The sequence below is a fragment of the Buceros rhinoceros genome, unplaced genomic scaffold (genome assembly GCF_000710305.1).
Source record: "Buceros rhinoceros silvestris isolate BGI_N320 unplaced genomic scaffold, ASM71030v1 scaffold17482, whole genome shotgun sequence".
NCBI classification, from domain to species: Eukaryota; Metazoa; Chordata; class Aves; order Bucerotiformes; family Bucerotidae; genus Buceros; species Buceros rhinoceros.
In genome coordinates, this window is record NW_010399677.1 from 22,902 (window position 1) to 43,229 (window position 20,328).

At 39.9% G+C, this 20,328-nt stretch overlaps 1 protein-coding gene across 1 annotated transcript in view; it reads right to left on the bottom strand.

Moving 5' to 3' along the window:
- Nucleotides 1–20,328, bottom strand: part of USP24 (ubiquitin specific peptidase 24) — a 48,289-nt gene that overhangs the window by 12,335 nt on the left and 15,626 nt on the right. Inside the window, exons 17-50 of the mRNA XM_010131580.1 lie at nt 20,177–20,308; nt 19,869–19,980; nt 19,535–19,611; nt 18,505–18,645; nt 18,208–18,261; nt 17,891–18,006; nt 17,167–17,233; nt 16,902–17,012; nt 16,418–16,516; nt 16,166–16,336; nt 15,469–15,554; nt 15,275–15,368; nt 14,861–15,016; nt 12,699–12,796; nt 11,855–11,950; nt 11,471–11,699; nt 10,352–10,511; nt 9,915–10,070; nt 9,282–9,352; nt 8,319–8,479; nt 7,392–7,453; nt 6,851–7,042; nt 6,438–6,555; nt 4,999–5,143; nt 4,425–4,544; nt 4,056–4,181; nt 3,755–3,853; nt 3,460–3,542; nt 3,099–3,240; nt 2,588–2,707; nt 1,979–2,199; nt 1,429–1,553; nt 690–831; nt 303–453 (exon numbers count right to left, since the gene is read on the bottom strand). Coding sequence (XP_010129882.1) covers nt 303–453; nt 690–831; nt 1,429–1,553; nt 1,979–2,199; nt 2,588–2,707; nt 3,099–3,240; nt 3,460–3,542; nt 3,755–3,853; nt 4,056–4,181; nt 4,425–4,544; nt 4,999–5,143; nt 6,438–6,555; nt 6,851–7,042; nt 7,392–7,453; nt 8,319–8,479; nt 9,282–9,352; nt 9,915–10,070; nt 10,352–10,511; nt 11,471–11,699; nt 11,855–11,950; nt 12,699–12,796; nt 14,861–15,016; nt 15,275–15,368; nt 15,469–15,554; nt 16,166–16,336; nt 16,418–16,516; nt 16,902–17,012; nt 17,167–17,233; nt 17,891–18,006; nt 18,208–18,261; nt 18,505–18,645; nt 19,535–19,611; nt 19,869–19,980; nt 20,177–20,308 — 4,233 coding nt within the window. The remainder of the gene's footprint in view (nt 1–302; nt 454–689; nt 832–1,428; nt 1,554–1,978; nt 2,200–2,587; nt 2,708–3,098; nt 3,241–3,459; nt 3,543–3,754; nt 3,854–4,055; nt 4,182–4,424; nt 4,545–4,998; nt 5,144–6,437; nt 6,556–6,850; nt 7,043–7,391; nt 7,454–8,318; nt 8,480–9,281; nt 9,353–9,914; nt 10,071–10,351; nt 10,512–11,470; nt 11,700–11,854; nt 11,951–12,698; nt 12,797–14,860; nt 15,017–15,274; nt 15,369–15,468; nt 15,555–16,165; nt 16,337–16,417; nt 16,517–16,901; nt 17,013–17,166; nt 17,234–17,890; nt 18,007–18,207; nt 18,262–18,504; nt 18,646–19,534; nt 19,612–19,868; nt 19,981–20,176; nt 20,309–20,328) is intronic.

The window sequence follows — 20,328 nt, forward strand, 5'->3', positions numbered from 1 at the left end:
CTCTTCCCTCTCCCTGATTGCATGCCAACTGCTCCTGTGTCCCATGACTGGCTAATCTGCCTGCAGTCTCTTCAAAGCAAAGAATGCTGGGTCGATTTTGTGAGAAGGGACAGCAAAACTTACCATAATGCACCATGGAACAGCTTGTTAATACGTTCATGTCAGAATTCAGAATTATTTTCTAGCTTTGCTTTCAAGAACGGAATTACTTCAAGGCCACCTTCAAAGTCACTGTGTTCCTCTTACTATGTGCTTAAATTTCATATGAGTAGGATTTAGTTACTGCTCTCAGAGTGCTCTACCTGATATATCCGCACAGGCATTTTCTCTACAAAAAGTCCCTTTTTTTCTCCTTTTCGAACCAGCTTAGTCAAGATGGAGAGGCGGTCACTGTTGGGCCTGTGGGGTCGAGGTGATGACTGGGGTGAAATTTCTGGTGAAGATGGAGCAGATCTGAAACAGATACAAGCTCAAGGTGAATAAGGAAATTCTACGACAAATCTGCAGTTCCAGTTTCAAAGGCCAGTACAGCCAGTTTAATTCATGCTATTTGTTAAGCAGCTTAAAGACCAAACCAACACAATCGAAGGGTAGGTATACGCCTTTGTCAAACAGGAATTACTCAGTTCTGAAGAGAGAGTCTAGACACTAACACAAGAGAAACCTTTATGGACGCAAGAGGAACTTACAATGAGAGGTCCTCAGCTTCCTGACGCACAACACTCACTCGACTTTTCTTTGGTAAGACTGGAGAGTTTTGATCAGACACTCTCTGGTAGAACAGCATATAGGCATTCCAGTAGCGCCGCCGCACATCAGGGTAAGGGTTAGCTGCAGGGAGAAGAGGCATCTGATGAAGACCTTTGGAGGGTTAGTACCTTCTCCTATAGGGAAGTGAAACTGGTGTGCAAGTAATACACGCTGTGGCAATATAAAGTCATTTGTCAGATCAAAACATCAGTCTATGTTAGTGAATGAAACCTGAATTCTGAAATATTTTTGCAAAGAGTATATGCATTTTAAAAAGATAATTATCAGAATTATGAAATGAGTGAATATTGATAGAAATGTATTAAAATAAAGTGTTTAATGCATTGAAAAGTTTAACTATGTGATGCCACACCATGTTCTACGCAGACAATTTCACTAGCCTAAAATAAGGCCTGTTTTGTGTGTGTTTTTTTTTTGTAATTTGTTTTTCTTTAAACTATTTTAACATTTTACTTTTGAATCTTCTCTGCTACTCTATAAAGTGCTGAACAATATGATTCAATTAATGAGGCCATATAGAAGCTAAGTCCTTTAGTAAACAGAAGTCATAAGGAAAAAAACTGCTTCAGAAGGATTATTAGACTAAATCACTCCAACTAGATACAACGGACTGAGCTCTACCTCTGCTACTGTAATTCAATCTGTACTTCTGCTTACATTGATCATAGACTTTAGGTCTATACTCGCCACCAAAACACTCATATTCCAAGGTTTCATCAGTCAAATCAAATTCTTCAACAACGGTGTCATTAAATTTATACCACTTTCCTTTTCCACATCCCCTGTGATGGAAACAAAACAGAAACACAACAGAAAGTTACTTGATTGTCTATTAAAAAGACCCAAACCACCCTGAAAACAACACCTGTGAACTCACGTTGTTTTGACAGTAGATGGAAAGCTTAGTTCAATGTCAAAGTTACATTTAAAAAAAAGTAAACCTGATTAAAAAATGAGAAGTACATCCCCTGCAACTAAGTGTCATAGGAAGCCCTTGAACTGCAATACAAGGTATGTAAGAGTTGCTGAGTCTTTTGTAGCATGGTGTCCCAAAGTATTGTGTTATTGACTTACACTCCCAGGGCTGGGTATTGAAAAAGAGGGCAGAGTGCTTCCAGTCGAGCTCTGAACAGCTCACTACATCCTCCCAAAACAAGGAGCCTTTAGACCGCTCTCAACCCCCCATGGACATCTGCTTGGCTGTTACCTCCTGTCCTTTATGAAGGAGTAGTAGTGCCCTGCGTGTGCCTGCCCACTGTGAACAATCACACCAACAAGCTCATAGTTTTCTGTAGGGGCAACTTTCTTCCTTGGGGAGCCTCCGCCTCCTTGATCTGCATTTCTACCATTGTCCCCCACTTCCAAGGAAGAGTCCTGGCGAGCCATCCCTGACACGGTGTAAGGTTCCATGTTCAGCATCCAAGGAAACTGTTTAAAAAAATATTTCAGATTAACTGAGAGATTGTACTGCGGACATGCTTAATGTAATTTTATAAGAATTATATTAACACTGTCCACAGTGTAAAACATTGTGCTTCCTCCTTTTATCCCTATGAGACAGAAATGTCCTTATGGAGGTTTTTGCTCTTGCTTTCTGAAAAGACCCTGAGAATGTTGCAGACAAGGGAAGCTCGAAGGAAAATACTTATTTTCTGTAGCATGATCATGTTGTAAGTGTTCCATGTACTCAAAATTCTTCTATCAAAATGCGGGGAAAAGAAGGAAGAATACAAATATGAAGGGAGGGTCCACTTCACTGTCTACTTCATGAAGCAGCGGGGCAGGGGGTGGCCACCATACAGAAAAGCTGTCTTACCCTTATTTGTTCATCGTATTTAATAGAACGTCCACTCTCCCAGTCAAAGCCAAATCTCATCAGGTGGATCACCAACAGGCTAGGCAAGACCTTAATGCATGTGCGCTTCACTGTAGTTCTCTTAAAAAAGAAAAAAGAGTATCACCTCTACCTGTATCTCTCAAGCATTCTGTAGTGTTCGATAGATGCACCATTCCAACCCTCTCAAACTGATGTACACCACAGTCACGGGAGGCAAAGTGACGGTATGGTGACTGTAATGCATACAGATAGGGTATCGTTACAGGTATTAAAGAGTTTGTGCAGTGGGCTGGTACATTACAGAACATTTTACCTCTAAATGTGCAGTCTACAATACCAGTTACGGGGAATGATGTATGCTGTCTGCATGGATTTAACCTTTTGATTATGTCTTCAACACAGAAAGAGTAAGCAGTATCTAACCATGGCTTCTGTGACCATGCAATGCTTAAGAAAATACCAAGCTACAGCTGAACCTTCTTTCACATACCTTTTCTTGGCACTTTTCACAGTAGTAGGCATTGCTTCCTTCCAGAACTTCTCCTCTAACAAACTGATCCAATGATATTTCCAAACTCTGACATGATGTCACACCTAGGTTGAGAGCCATGAAGGCTTCCTCGCGCTCATACCTGAATTCAAGAAAACACACAGTCAAAGCACTGACAGCATAGAACTTATCCAACAAAACATATGCTTAGGAAAGAGTATTGCATTTGCCCCACAGCTATCAACAGCTGTGATGCTCACAAGGGCGTACGTCTCTCCCTTCTTGTGCGATTTTGACCTACATATTTTAGTAGTTATGGGAGGACATAACTTGGTACCTAACACACTAAATTTAATGTTACCTGTGAGGACAGTCCTTGCAGATCTTCTGATCCGAGAAGATTCCTTGAAAAGTATTCTTAAATATTTGGTCTCTTCCTATTTTCTGTCAGAGATGCAAAGTTAGACAGCAGTTGGGATATATTGCAGAGCAAAAGACCAACAAAGCAATAGGAATTTTAAACTGCTGGATACTTGATAGATTATAAAATAAACTGAATGGCGCTCTGCCACCTTTTCTGAAGAACGAAGGAGAAAGAGAGAAAAGGTACCAAGGAGATGCATGCAAACAAGCAAAGAAATCCCTGAGGATTTTACCTTGAGGTACTCATCCATTTGATCTATAAGACTGGTGAAGAACTCATAGGCATCCTGTTGCTCTCTAACATAAAGTTCCTTATTCCACATCTTGAAGATCTATATAAAGTATGAATATATAAATGTGATTGTTTCAGACGTGTATTGCTAAAGAAAGTGATTTTTAAAAGAAATTTGTTATTTTTACATGTTTTACTTTTTGAAGGAGAACTTTACCTCTAGAAATTCTGCAATGAGAAAATGCTAAGTGACAACTTCTTACGTCAGAAAGCTACATATTCTAAACAAAAAGATGTAATACCTTCCAAAAGTTCTCAGGTACATAATACTGTAGTTTGCTTTCCATCAAATGACCAAAAAGAGACTGAACTTGATAGAACACATTGTCATCTGGATTGTCTGTATCATCATCAATGGAAAGCAAGGCCTGGAAGGAAACAAATAACCTTATTAAATTGGTTCTTGGCAAAATCATTACTGTAAGTTGTCATGACACTCAGCACAACTTAGAATTTATGTATTTATTGTGTATATATTTATGCACACACATGTACATAGACAGTTTTATTTTATTTTAAACAATTCATTTACGAATGGTGCTGAGATGAACTTGCAGTTCAGGTAACAGTCATAGCAGAAAGACGACTTTACTGGATGTTGAACCAATTACCTCTGGGAGACCAGGCTGCATATATAGCTGCTGGAAGACAGCATTCATGTAACAAGTAGCACCACCATTCTTCAGTCCCACAAATCCTGAAACGGAGCGACTATCCACCGGTGGAAGATACTAGAACGACAAACACATTTTATGTCCCAGTAAGTTACAAAAAGCATAAGACTCTGAGAACATGGTATAGCTTTTATAATCACCTTTATATGAACGGTTAACAGCATTTTAATGGAAAACTAGGAATTTAAATTCTGAAAGATTGTAAGAGGGTTGTATTTATTCATTTAGGTATTTAGCACTTTGCAGAAAATTGTTAAAAATGGCCTAAAGTCTATCTAAACAAAATTTGTGATAATTAGGAAATACATCTTTCCTCATCAGGTAATAACTGACAAAGACTCACTGGAGTATTTGCTTCTGAGGAAGATCAAGTGGGTCTGCATTTACTCTTATCTGCTTTGTGTCATTTTCAATTGAAGACAATGGAAATTTCAGGAATGCAGCAGTTAAGCGGATCACACACAGTACTCCAAACCATGCTAACTCAAAACAAAAAAGGCTTCTTGCTTACATCAAACTCCTTGGTAAGCGCAGGGTCACACTGGTGATGCATAGAAAGCAGCTCTTTTGAAATCAGCTGGAGGTTGGAAGGCGAACTATCAGCCAGCATTACTAACACTTCATAAGCAGCTAATCGACTATCTGCTGTACTGCACCTAAAAAGAAAACCACATCTGAGATCTGTTTTGTACATGACTCAATTATTTCTAATTCCAGAAAGCCGTATTACTCAGAATAAGTGTCAATTAATGTTCAAATGTAATTCTTTAATTGATAAACACTCCTGAGAGACAGCAAAGTGCTTTTTTTCCTTTCTTGGGCAAGGGGAATGGGGAAGAATCAAACCAGAAGAGCAGCACCAGGAACACTCCTTTAAACAAACTTCCCTTACTGACACAGCAGAACCTGTTGTTAACATTTAGTAGCAAGGAAAAGTAGGTGCCCTAAAAAGACGACACAGAATCGGTTGTATGTCTGAGGACAGACAGACACCCTCTACCACTCTACCCCTGATGGAGTCGTAATTACCCATTTGCAGAGAGACAAGCTTTGAAAGAGCTACACAAGGTAACTTCCTTGTTGCAAGCGATGCCCAGAGACCTAAGCTGTGCTAGACCAGTACAAACACTTGTACTCAGCTCATTTCTGCAGATTAGTTAAACACACCAGCCCTTTCTTCTAAAGCCCAATGAACTAGCTAACCAAAGAACGTGCTAGAGATGAACTGCAATAGAGCAAAGCTGGAGCAAAACACTAAGGTGTAGCAAGTCCCATTCAGTTCAGGGGTTGCTAAATGCTCTACTAGAATCTTCTCAAGGATCTGTGGAAAGGCAGTGTAGATATGTCCGATCCACCTCTAACACCCACTAGTCAGCGTAATTTTAGCAGTCCAGCTGCAGCAGCACAGAACTCTGCATGAGCTGATCTGCCCATGCCTTCACAAATTGCATAGCAATAACAGAGGCAGGTGTGACAGGAAAGAGAAAGCTCACTCCTTTCTCCCCATTTGATACATTCTGGGCTATCACCAGCTATCTCAGGTACAAGGAGATGTGCTCAGCACTAGCTTTTTAAATGCAGTTCTTTTAAAGGGAAAAAGAAAGTAGTGGAACTTTCGAGATTCTCATTCACAAGGGGCTCAGAAAGTTAATTTCCTGCTCATGTTCCAACGTAGCCAACTTCCCAAGTGATGATGAGCTAAAGGAATAATGTCTCGACTCAGGAAATCACCACTCACTTGTGCCTGCAGTTCACCATTGATCTAACAAACAAAACACAGAAAAGCAAAGAATTTGGCTCATGTAAAACCTTAGAAAAACTGCTCATGTAGGAAATGTAGAGAATTGGAGAAATGCTCCAACACTGGTATTAAAAAAACGCAGTATGACATTTGTATTCGTGAGATCTAGGACAAAACCCAACCCAAACAAAAACACCCCCAGTTTTTACTTTGGATGAAAGTCTTGCTGACTGATTGCTGCACTGCCTGCTGGAGAATGGCTGTTCAGAATGATCCTGGATGCTCGGAAGAGGAAATCATCCAACAATGGCTTAATCAAAGATGAACCTGTAACACAGTAATCCACATCTACTGTTAAATACTTACATCATCACTTGAAATGTCAAAAGGTGCTCTACAATAGCAAGATCACTTAATAGCACCATATCAACAACAACAAAAAGATCCAAATATTTTACCAAATGCCAAAGCTACAAAGGTTCTGCTAAAATGACTCCTTACAGCTCTGTTTCACTCGTACCGATGTGTTAATTTCTTCACACTTACTGTCTACTGATCAAGTCATTGTTAGTGCTATGCAGAATTCACACTAGTCTAGTTGGGAGCACAAAGAAATACTTACCAACCATTTCCTTCTCTGCCCCACAAAGTGACAGAAGAGTCTTGATGAGTCTTAAGTGACCTGCTAAGAGGATGTTATCGGCCTCACTGGTCTCACACTCAGCAGTGCGGTTGGGTTCAAAATTGTCTAGCCAGGTGATCTCATCTTCTAACATGGCAGCTGGGCTTATCTTTAGCTGTTCCATTTCTGATGCTGCAAGAGTAAAAGAAAACCCAGAAAATATAACAGTTTATAAATGCAGAATATAAATACAGAGAATCCCAAACGGTTTGGTAATGGTCTAGTTTTCTCCGCAATGTGTACAAAGTGTATGTTTCACGATGGAACTCAGTTCCCTTTCCGAAGGGGTCAGCTCCTTGCTGTTACTGAAAGCCAGGAACGGTCATGCCAGGCACTAACATAGGACAGCCATCACACTGGAAGGTCAGACGGAGTTCCTGGGGTAGGAACCCCTCTGTGAAGGCAATTCAACATCTTGTCTGCACAAGGACAAAGTGCTTGGAAGCTGCAACCAGAGTGACATGCATCTGTACATACTTACATGTGAGGTCATCCAATAACTGACATCTCAGGTCAAAATATTCTGTACACTGGGACAAGAGTCTGAAACAGGTACAAATCAAAGAAAGGTTTAATTTAAACACCAGAAACGTTTTTCTAAGCAGTTGCCTTTAAAGTCTGTGTGCTGCCCATCTACTCCAAAACAGCATAGCTATCTAGGTGTGCTTCTGCATACACATGCTGCAGCTTCAAAACAAATTCCTTCCCAACAGCTACTTCTGAATGCTACGGATAACATTTAATCCTGCTGTCTTCCTGCACTTCATAACTATTTTAGTTAATTAGCAGACAATGATAAAAAAACAATGTGTTTTAACTTCTTAATTATTCTATTCAGGTTCCTCTAAAAATGTCACTTAAAGTTACTGTTAAATTCATACCCCTTGGCCAGCCAGGGACAAGTTAACAGGACTGACACCTATAGTCTTTACTGGTGTGATGAATAATCTGAGTAACAAGAAATTGAGTGAAATCATGCATCCAGGCATCAAAGAAAGGGCTGGAACCTTTAGAATTGGCTTTTGATCTGGATTTATGCAATACTATAAAATAAATTCAATGTTCCTGTCATACACTGTATCACCTCCATGCCTCATGCAGGGTGCCAGCCAGGTTCTGACTGCCGTGCCTGCTGCTAGAAAGAGGAGGCCTGTGTAGCATTACCACCTCCTGAACGGGTGGACACATAAGCTGAACTGTAGAGTTCACAGAGGAAGAGTTGTACCTTGAGAATTCAGCTTTATTTCCCTTCAGTTTACACACTTCCAAAGCTATCTGAGGAGTGACAGGGATGTCTACTTTTGACAGACTTGCAAAGTCCTAATCCCTTGTGCTTCAGCACTTCCACGGTGCTATTTGTTAAAAATGTGACAGGCTTGCTTTCTCAATAAACGTACATCTGACTTACCTCTGGTTGATTCCTCTCATGATGCTGGTTGGTGACCAAAGAGGCAGCTGGGCACCAAGAACAACACTCAGGAGGAACTGGTTTGGCTTCTGTACATCTGGGTGAGCTGAAGTGTCTGTCTGACTAAGGGTGTACAGCTGGTCACAGGCAACACGGCGGATCTGGAACAGTGTCATTATCAAACCAGTGTTTGCTACTGCAATTGGTCAAAGGTTGCAAATAAAAAAATAGACACTTCTGTTTTCTTAGAAATCTAACATAAAACATGGATATTGAAAAGCTTGTGGAAACCAGGCTATGAGCACTGCACCTGCCAGCCAGGATTTCTCTATTTATAGAGGACTTAGCAATCTACCTTCATCCCTGAGCTAGAAGCTCTGATGCTTTATTAAACACAGATTATAAATTCAGATAAGGGGGAAAAGATGCAATGACCTCATGAAAAATATAAGAGGTGCAATAAAATTAATTAGGCGTGACTTGAAAAATCTCTAGATTTTAGAATATCCGAACAATCTTAACATTAGAACATCCAGAATTATTTAAAATAATCTTAAACCTTACGGGGGTTCTGACATTTGGAAGAATTTTTTCACAAGTTCTGAAAAGTCCATTAAATCTTACCCAAATCTTTTGAGGTGAAAGTTAATTGGAACTTCCCCTAAAGCACCAGCTTTGTAGAATTTGTCTCATCAAAACTAGAGCATTTTATTTAGACTAGCCACTGCGCAGTCCCGTGCGTCTCATGGATTAAACAAGCCTAAGGAATGTCATACTTCAGCATTTTCTGTCAACACATTGCCAGGTACTGGAATGACTAACAATTACACAAAGGTTATTCATTCGAATACATAAAGCTGTGGGACTATTTGTAATGAACAGTTTCATCCTCAGACAGTATTAAACGATCATGTTGTACACAGAAGTACAACATTTAAGAAGTTACCAGAGAAAGACCCTCACCTCAGCGCTTGGTGATCCAAGCAGTATATCGATGATGAAATCGGCAACACAAGGCAAATTGTAAAAAGATCCTAGAACAGAGTACCAGACCATCATTTTAAATTATTATTTTTAAAATAAGTCCACTATAGTCTTGCATTAAAATATCATAGGACCTAGAGGACATCCCACTGTCAATGCTGAAAAGCGGTAATGGCTATTTGTGTAATTCCCCATCTCCTTCCCTCACCGGAGACTGGCACCACGTTTTAACAGCTTCTTCCTTCACCTTTCACCGCCACCAGTGTTTACATTTCCTGTACACAGAGGTTCAAGTTCTAAACACCAGCTATGCAAACTGTGGCACTTACAGGATGACATACTTCAGAGCCAGTGCAAATATTTCTGTACTGGCAGCAAGGGAGCTCTCCCAAAGCATTTCGCCAAGGCACAGCACCATGTGCCTTGTTTCACGTCAACTGTTCTTCAGCACTCGAAAAAAGCCCTGTGTTTTTAATGAATTTTGTGGTTTCCACTTGAGCTGTCTCAAAAGCTAGAAGATTCTCATGACTTTTTTGTACTTGTCTGTATTGAAAGGCTTTCCCCCACCTTACTTACATTCCAAATAGTGAGTAATCCAATTCTATTTCTTACCCAGTTGCTGGCTGCGTAGCTGAAGGCAGGTTACTAAGAGAGACAAGGCTTCTCCAGCAATCAGAGCATCTTTGGTGGACACGGACTGCTGTCTCACACAGATCCCAGCGTGCAGTGCAGTTGGCTCTCCTTCGCTTCCTGAACTGCAATTACTTCCTGCATTAAGAAATGAAAATTAAGGGCTGTAAACCACTACATTTTTCAGATGTTTTCAGCTTCTGGTCAGTTCTTTGCAATTTAAAAACTTCTCCAAATGCCACATCTCCAGATGAACATACAGCGTTTTGCTCAGGTTTGTGTAATTCAATCACACAATATCCGAGCTGGAAGGGATCCAAGAGGATCATCAAGTCCAACTCCAATGAAATCAGCTTCAAGCTTTGAAAGTGTTCAGTTAAGAATAAACCAGATGTTTTCTTCAGACACAGTTAATTCACCTGAGCTGCTAAGTCTGTTGCGAATCCCAGCAGGAAATAGAGTGTTGCTCTCTTTTATTGGCTGACTACTTCCCACGAGGTCCAGTCGTCCTGCAGCAGCAGCCCAAGAGAGTCGCATGAAGCAAGCCACTGTGGAAGTGAAATCATTCACCTCCATAGTCTGAAGGAACAAGAAAGAGCAGTTATTTCTGTGATATTCAACGGCCTTCGCTAATCACAGGGGTAAGAGTGATGTATCTTCTGGATCATGTCAAATCGACGTGTGGATTTGTTTTACTCTCTCTTCTCTAAGCAGGCTCAAGGATACAAGTCTTTTTGTTCCCAAGGACTAATCTCAAGATTAGTATTGCTCCCTTAATAGGAAATAGTTCATTTTTGAAGTCTCCACTAGAGTAGATACTCTTTTCACCTCTCTGTAGTCAGGCATGCTGATTTCAATCATATTGAGCCACTTGGGAAGCACTACCCAAGAACCTAACATAGCACCATCGTTACATTCACTATGAAGTTTCCTTCAACTGGACTCAACTTCCACATGGGCTGAGTTCTTGTCAGAGTAGACTGATGTAGTAAATAGCCAGTCTCAGATTCCTTACACTGACATGCCTATAAAAGGGGACAACAGCATTTTCTTAAAGGATTGAAAACAAAATTTTCCTTTTTCCCCAGGGTGCCATCAAGCAAATTCAATTTTAAATGAACTACTTGGAACAAAAAACTTGCCCAAAATTTCTAATTCAAACATAAATATGGACTACAAGCCACAAGTTCAAATGGGAACCTTCTCCTTTCTATTCACAAAAAATTAACAAGAATAAGATCTTAGAGTTAAGCGTGACTGAAAATAAATCATAAGTAAGATTTGCGTGTAGATCTCTTTCTGGTCAGCACTTTTGGGGTACTGCTTCTCTTTGTACTGCCAAAAGAATCTCTGAGACTGTGTTAAAACTCAGATAGAGACCAAGAAGAGAGACTGATAAGATTTTCAGAGGCTTTCGAATGGAACCTGGGTAAGAACCTGTATAAAAGGTAGACTTTTGATTACAAATCCAGAAGTTATACAGCTGTTACTGGAGATGACACCGCCACATCACCATAAATCACCAAACACTTCCTTACTTGTATGGCAACTCTTGCTGCTGGTATGATTTCTTCTACCCTAATGGAGGATCTATCAGACACAGAGAGCTGTCGGTAGGATGACTTCTCAGGTGTTCCACAAATGGACATCTGCCTACTTGCTTGTCGGCTGACATTACGGAAAGGGCGTGAGGACAATGCTTCTACCCCATCTTTAATGAAATCCTCATCCAGTAAGGTAGGCATTGTCTGGCCAACAAGCAAGAACCTACATTCACAGAGCAAAAACGTCAGGCTTATTTTGGAATGTTCACAGCAAGTGAATGAAACACAACTCAAAGCACCAATTAATCTTAAATATTACAAGCTGTGCTCTAAAAGCCAAGAAAGCAGCACTTTCTCTACAGAAAGGCAATTACATACCTTGCAAGTTGCAGGCAGATAGAATAGACTCCCTGTCTTGTTTCATAGTCTACTTCTGATGGGATGGAATCTCTCTGCATCACATTCACCACCAAACTTAAAAACAAATCAATAAGACAGACTCTGTTTGAAAATGTTTTACATTAGGAGAGGGCTGCAAATCATTTATCTCCACCCTTCCCTCCTCCTATTCAGTCAGCTGAGTGTCAGGTAAAACTGCCAAATTGGCATCTTTGGAGACTAACATCCTTATTTTCCCCTCTTACATCTACAGATAGCAACTTTCTGCTCCTCCTGGAAAACACTTCAGGATCTATGGGGTGGGTAGAACTATTTATCAAGGGCAAAATATACCTGATAAATCTGACAGAAGCACAAGCAGTATTGCTGGGTCTTCCAAACACACACTGTGCCTCAACTCTTATCTGAAGGGTCTGAATTTTAGATGCTAAAATTTCATTCGGTTCCCACTGCATGATCTGTACTTTGACTGCTTAAAATGTCCACTGGTGTCTATATAGCAGACACTTGCAAATTTGAACTGAAACACTTCAAAGCTAACTATCCAAATATCAACTACCTCAGTAAAAGCTGCACCTCACAAGCTTACCTGTGCCTAACTTTATTTGGGGGTTCAACAACATGGACTCTGTCACATTACTGTGGTAGCTAGAGTAGCTTTTCAGACACTCGACAATAAAAAAAAACAGCTTTAGGTGGATTTTTTTTCCTCTGAAAAAGAAGCTGACTAGTACTAGTGTGCTGCAGTGTGAGAATTGGAAACCACACCGAACTGCTAACTGAACAAAGTGTTACAAATTAAGTCACAAGTTTGAAATCTCACCTCAAACCTCCTGCTCTGAGGAAGTTTTCACAGAAGGACTTGGCACAGTTTCTTGCCATTTCATCGTCTGCAGTTGGCATCAGCTTAGAGCTCAGTACCTAAAATAAATTAATAAATAAGCACACATACACACTCCTCCCCCTTAATATTCTTTATCTGCTGAAGGTTAAAAGTATAACAGAAAAAAATCCACTACAAATGCAGGAATTAACACCACACTTAAGTGGAGCTGTAGTCAGTAGAAAGAAATCGCATTAAAAATATTAAGGATGTCTATGGCTATGACACATATTTATTCTCTAGCAAATGGCATTTTATTCTCATTGCAGTTCACTTGTTATGGGTAAGGATAAAGTACATACTCTAGCACATGAAATGTTGTCTCCAGGCTCAGCTGGTGCTCCTTAAGAGCCCAAACCTTTCTCCTTTCTAGATTTTGTTGACAGTATCCCACAGAACACCCCTAAATGGCTTACTTACTGACTCACGTCTTCTGAAACACAACCGTATTGCTATTATTGGGCGGGGGTAGGGGGGGTGTGTGTAAGATGGTCCAGGTAATTCTACAGGCCTTATGAACATCACCACTGTATCATCCCTCCTGTTTTCAGTCAGCACTGAATTTCACAGAAGGCAATTATGCTCTGAGCCCTGGCCATAAGGAAGTCTGAGGACTCTGTGGGTCAGATCTTGTGTAATTTATAATTAATTTAACTTCATTGTACATAAATAAAAAACCAAAACAACACCCAAACAACAAAAACCCCAGCCCCTACTAAACCCCCAGGAAACCCCCAGAGTTATTTACTTTCTTGAAGTCTCTTTGGCACGTACAGCCAACAATGCTGCATGTGGGAAAACAAAACACATCTTTTCCAGGTTTGCCAGGGAAAAGATTGGTTTACAGAGTTCCAGGCATGAAATCTTATCACAACACTGTATAATACAACCCTGAACATCTGCAAAACTTAATTTTCATCTCTTTCACATGCTCTGCAAGTTCCCTGTGCGTATTTTTTCAAAAAGCAGTTCAGATTGGTTACTGTATTTTCAACAGCTCACCAGCTGAGGGGATAAAAAAGCACATCACCGTTTTCCTGACAGACATCATCTTCCCATCGGCTTGACTGGACTTGAGGAACAATCCACTCACATCTAACAATCTACACATCCAATCCAATTTAGTACCTCTCATCTCTTGTCAGAAAGGCAAGCAATTTATTACTTGCTTTTATTATTTTCTCTGGCATAGGAGCAGCAGGTAAGGGTCTCATACTGTAACACAACCTGCCAGTTCACCAAGACACTCTTGCTGTGATACGCCAAACCATTTACTTTCAGTTGTAGAACCTGTCAACGTATTTCAAAGTCATCATCAAATATCTTTAATTCCAGCTGTACAAAAAAGGGGGAATCCTAATGCAGCAGTGCAATGACAGTGCAGGAAGATGAAGAGCTGCCATTAGGCTGCAGAAACCCAAAGGAAAGCAACTGCAAGAAATTTCCTGCAGTAAAGTTAGCACACGCAGGGAACAGAGAGATTAACTTTGTCCACTGTTTTTGAAGCTGCTGCCAACGGGTCCTCCAACTTCCAGTTGTTCAAATCATATTGGCAATGAGTCCTTACAAAGAGTGGGATCTGTGATTAGAACTAGAAACTGTCTAGCTGCCCACAGCGGGCAGATTAGAGTGTCCTAACAACGAAACCAGCTGAACTCTCTTACACTCTTTAAGATCCATGCACTGAGCACTTGCAAAGAACCTTTTTACAGAGTTTGATCCAGTGTTTTGATTAAACAACTTAACTAAGGACATTACTTAGGGGTGAAAAAAAAAACCTGTATGTATTACATTCACTTTACACACACTAAAACAGGCTGGGAGCTTCCGGGTAAAAGCCCTGTACATCTGCAGAGCAAGGACTTTGATGTAGCTTTGCTCCTCTCCGCTTACTTCAGAATGCTCCTTCCACCTTGCAAATCACAAAGAGAGGGGCCTGGTTGCACAGTGAAGTCTCCAAAGGGGAACCTCTTGCCTCTTTTGTTCCAACATTTGCATTCTGCATAATGACCCTGTCATGGTGGACTCCCGTCCAAGAAACTTAGAACTACTTAAGCCTTAGCGCTCAGAAACATGAGAAAGAAGTAAATTTATTTTCTTACCTCTAAATTGTAGAGAACTCTGAAGGTGGACATTCCTGGAGCAAAAGATCTGAAAAGACTTTCTAGTATTGAACTAGCGCTGGGCTGATGTTGGTGTTTTGAAGACAAGGATGGTGATTTTGAAGACTGAGAACTTGATTCTGATAGCAGTGTTTTCTAGGAGGAATAAGCCACGGGAGAAATATTTTGAGACTAGCACATTTTGTTGTAATTGGCAATGTTTTTCCTAAAATCCCTGTAATAACCTTCTCGCCTCCAGCTGCTTGGAAATAAGTCAATAATCCCTAACATGAGAATTGTTTTGCAGTCATTTTCAACCCCTCACAGATTATAATCTGACAGGGAATTTAAGAAACGTGGCACTAAAATCCCCTCTGTTAAACTCACTAGGATTAGTTATTGTTCAATCCATACCTTCCTTCCCAGGGAATCAAGCTGATCAAGAGCCTCCTGAATAGCTGGATCAGTGGGAATCAAGAGCAGAAGTTTCCTCACTCGCAGTGTTATCCTGAGAAGTTATCAGAAGTTACTTGTGCAAAACAGGGCTCAGCCACACTGTGGTCTGGTGTATACACAGAGAGTATTTAACAACCACTTAGTTCCCTTACCTTGGCTCCTCTAGATTGGCAAGCTGGTAAAGCATATCAAACACATTACACACGAGAGCCATGACTACTCCAGGGAGGGATTTCTCCTGAGAATTAAGCAGAAATACAAGGTCTTTTTCTCCTCTCTCTGTTGCAAGTAAATTAAGAGAGCTCTTTTCATTAAATCACTGAAGCAACTGCCTGGCCCATAGAAACCCCAGCTATTTCCTAGACCGAGATGACATTTGAATTTCTACGTTACCCCATTTCCCTTTTAACAATCAGTTTCTGAAGTCAGTTAGTTAGGGCTGACACACTAAGCAGGCCAGGAGTGGTCTGAACATGCTAGTTGATGCTCCTTAGTGTATTTTGATACTGCAGCCTTATTAATAGTGGAAATACACAACCTCAAAATAAAATCCTATAGGTCTTATTTGTTTAAAAGACCCTAGAGATTAAAATACACCAGCAGGCTACAACAGGTGACAGAATATAGATTACAAAGTCCAATCTGCGTGATAAGACAATTGTGATTTTAAAAGCTTTGTTTCAACTGCAGTTTGAAAGCAACCCCAGACTATTAAATACTGGATAGTCAAGATGATGTGAACACCTTCTGTCTCATCTTACTGTACCTCCTCCACCCCAGCGATGTCTGCCCCAACTATCCCTGCTCCAGGAAAAATGTGAGGGAAGGTTCCAGGCTGTTATGCTGTACCTGTTCCATTGCATAGGATGAACTAAATACACTGCTGCTATTGCTGGAACTGGTTGACGAATCTGCAGAGCTCCCTGATGGAGTCCCACTTCCTGATGTTTTTACTGTAAGGACTTGTTCATCAGAGAAGCCCAGCTGGTGAAGTAGTTTCTGGTCTTTGTTTACAGTTAGCTGCAAGAAAATATTTATCATTTAGCTCTGGAAAAGAAACCCAATTTCATAAAGAATGAGAATTCTTTGTAGTTAACATACCAGGCTGTCATTGGCAAATATCTGTATATTATCCACAGGTGAATTCAACATCTTTGCTATCTTCCACCTGACACTCCCTACAGTTTCATTGCTATGAGCCTGTAAAATTAAACAACACTGGTTCATTACGTCTGCTCAAGCACTAAATTCCAAGAGAAAAAAAAAGAAGTATCTTCCACTGAAGTCTTCCTGCTCTTCTGCATGGAATGGTACAGGTATTGCCTGCAAGAAAGTGACAGGGTAGGACAGCAGTAGAAATGCTCCATCACTGACAGGAAGCAAACAACTTCTTTTTCCTCACCCTACAATGATGATCAAAATACATTTAGTCTACAGACACTTCCATTACAGCAACATTTTCAATTAGAGTTTTCAAGCTGATGGGAGACCTTAAAATCAGGTTACTTTGTTCCATCCAGGCATCAAAAAACCCCAGAGCAGCTACGTCATCAACACATAACACACACGACCCATGCACACATACCTCTACAGTGAAGGTATCTTTGGTAGACTCGTACGTAACATTAAGTGTTAAAAGATGTCCATGGAAAGAGGCACCATGAGGTAGAATAGTTCGGGGAACAGAGTAAAGGTCCTACAGGAAGAGAAGGATGACAGGAAATACCATGCTTGAAGACAAAGGCATTTAGAGTTACTAGAGCTGCAGAGGTTTAAATGAATTTTACTGTTTTTAATAATACTGGAAGTTGTGTTCTTAGCCTTGCCTACAAAGAAATCACGTATCTTACCTCTATTGTTATCACATAACGCTCTGCCAACAGCAGCAGTCTCTCAATTATTACAAGTTTCGTTGACCTAGGGATAAACATTGAAAACAAGAGTAACCTGTCTCAGAGATTAATTCTCAATGCCCATGGGTAACTACCATGAATTAGCTGTTCTCAGATATAACCTCTTAAACTTGGAGGTAATCCAGTTGAAATGAAGTAGGAAAACAGGCCAAGAAGTCTGTGTTACACTGCTTGAGATGGAGCCAGCTTCAGAATAAGCTTTGTTTTTCTAAAGCTCCCACCCTGCACTTATGTATTTAAGCTACATGCGTTTAGGAATGCTTAAATTAAGCTAGAAGATGAAATACCATCTTTTCCTCTCCCAATTAATAGCAAAACCAAACCCCAATGCCCCAGAAATATTACATGACTAATAGGCTGCTAATAGTCTCTGGAGTTTTGTGTATTTTTTAAGTTGGTTGGTTTTGAGGCAGTCGCAGGGGCGGGGTGGTGTTGGGATTTTTCTGTTTGTTATTTTTTTTTTGTGGTTTTGTTTTGTAGTACAGCTTTTTCAAAGGCTCTTTGGAACTGAAATTGCATTGTAATTAGAATATTCAATTGAGAAACCACCAGAATATACAACTACCAATACTGAAACTTCTACTTAGCACTTAAAATCATGTGGGAAGCAACTGGGAGCAAGCGTCTACTGGCTTATTTACTGTTTTAAAGGCAGGCCTACCTGTAAGGAGACTGAACCGATGTGGCTACCGTAGGCATAGCAGTTGCTGTAAGCATTTTTGTAGCTCTTGTAACAGCGTGTGTTAACGTTGGACCACCGAGTGCAGAGCTGGCTGCCTAGAATACAAAGCAGTGTGTAAGCGCTGGTTTACAGGGATAATTAGTATCTCCTGGAGAGCTAAGAGGACAAAAAATACTTGTGGAAATGAATTTTTTTTTTTTTTTAAGAGAATTATCATAGAATTATCAGTCAATTATTCTAAGAGACAAAACCAAAGAAAGATGTAGGTACAGGAACGATTAAAATTTGTCCTTTACCTCTAATCGTGTGTAACAATCAGCAATGAATTTCTTGTGCAGGGATACTGAATCCTAAAAATAAAATGTACACATGAATTAAGAACTTAAACCAAAGTAATGGGAATTACAGCTCATTACGGGGGTGGGGGGGGAGAGGGGGTTGGACTAGATGACCTTTGAAGGTCCCTTTCAACCCAAAGCATTTTATGAGTCTATTTGTAAACTGACAGAACACAACAAATTACATATTTCCACATGCAGTTTACCAATGCTCTGTGAATGTCAAAGCACTTTCCTGTACACACACACGCCTACCTTTTTCAATCTAGGAGTTAGATTAATATAGCTGTAATTTATTATCAGTTGAATAGCTTCATTGGCAATTTCTTCATCAGGTGACTCCATTGCAATCTTCCAAATGAAATCCATTCCTATTAATTCCAGTTTTTCTACACTCTGCACAGGAAAGAACGACAGTAAAACATGGCTGATTTCTTACATAATAGTGAGTTGAACCACAGGAATGAAAGAGTCTTCCATCTGCTGGAAAAGCATCTTTTGACTGAATCTTAGTAATTTTTTTTTTCCAATGTCCTGCCAAGCTTTGGCACAGTGCAAAGTGAAATCAATAGCTGTGGATTTGTATATTTATACTAGAAAAAAATAACTAGTTTACAGGTAGATAAACAAGTTCTCAAACACTCTCAGCTAAGCCAACAGAAACTAAAAACTTCAAAAGTATGGAGAAATTTAATCAGCAATGGAATTTGTATCACAAAGGTCAACATGGTAATTAACCGCATAATGAACTATCACAAAACCTACTATACTTGGCAAAAAACAACTATGCATTTGAAGGAAATTAACAGTGATAATGATCTAAAATATGTATGGAAAACTACTTAACATATAACCACTAGTCTAACAAAAGCATTGAAGGATCATAGAGTTAAAAATGATTGTAGGTTAGAATTTGAATACGATAAGTCTAAATCCCTCGTAAAGAGGAAATACTAAAAGAAAAAAAAAAGTATTTCCTTGCTAGGAAAAGAAGCAAAATTACAAACTGGAATTCAGGATTTTTAATAAAGAAGCGGTACGCTCATTCCTCTTGCAAAGTTTAGAAGCTTCATACCAGCTTCCAGCTACAAATTGATCAGTTTTAACTGTCATACTTCTGGACTTTTAGCTTCTAAATGTAATGAGGTTAATGCTAGAAGGACGATCTACATATTAATACAAACATCCCCATGTGAAACACCTGTTCAAGAATCCTTGTCTCACCTCCTCCCATCCCCAGGATGCCACAGGTAGTATACAGGAACCAACCTGCCAGGACACTCACCAGCTGAGTTCCTTGCCTCTTTAGCCGATGGTCACACAGGTTCACATTTTCAAAGAAAGTCTTAAATAAACCAAAACCTGAAAGTGAAAAAAGGTGCAAGCTTTTTATTCAGGTCAGGCTACATTTCTACGCTTTTTCTTAAAAAAAATTAAGAAATCAAATACAGGGGATAAACCTTTTTCATCTACAACTGTTAAAACTCAAAATTATAGAAAAAGACCCCTTTATTATACTGATTTACAGAATTGTTTGGATATTTAATTTGAAGGCTTAGGAAGCAAATTTCTGGTGTGTATTTCAAAACCAAATCTGTTGACCCAAGCCATTTCCTTACCATTCATAGTAATTTCATATGACTCTAGTTTAAGAATTTTCTCTTTGAAGAGCTGCTGCTGTACATCACTCTCTAGATCGTGCTGTCCTTTTGTAAACCACTCAAAGCACATCTGTGAATGAAAGGCAGTCAAATTTAATGTTGAAAGAGCAACCTAGTCAAAGCAAGCTGTAACAGTGGCTCCATTAGCTTACACAAAGCATATAAATGCATTATCAGCTGGTGTTTGCTACATGTCTATGTGCTATTCATGATCCTTTAAGATTCACTCTGCAACCATAGACACTGACTTAAGAAGTTTTTCTTACCTCTCGATCTAACTCACAAACATCCTGGCCAGTTACAAGGCATTCCCAGATCTCCCTGGCACGATTCCAGCCCAAATAAAGGGTGGCTTCTTGCAGAAAAAACGCCAAAAATTTCAGATGTGCCTCCAAATACTGTGAAAGAGGAAACAGAA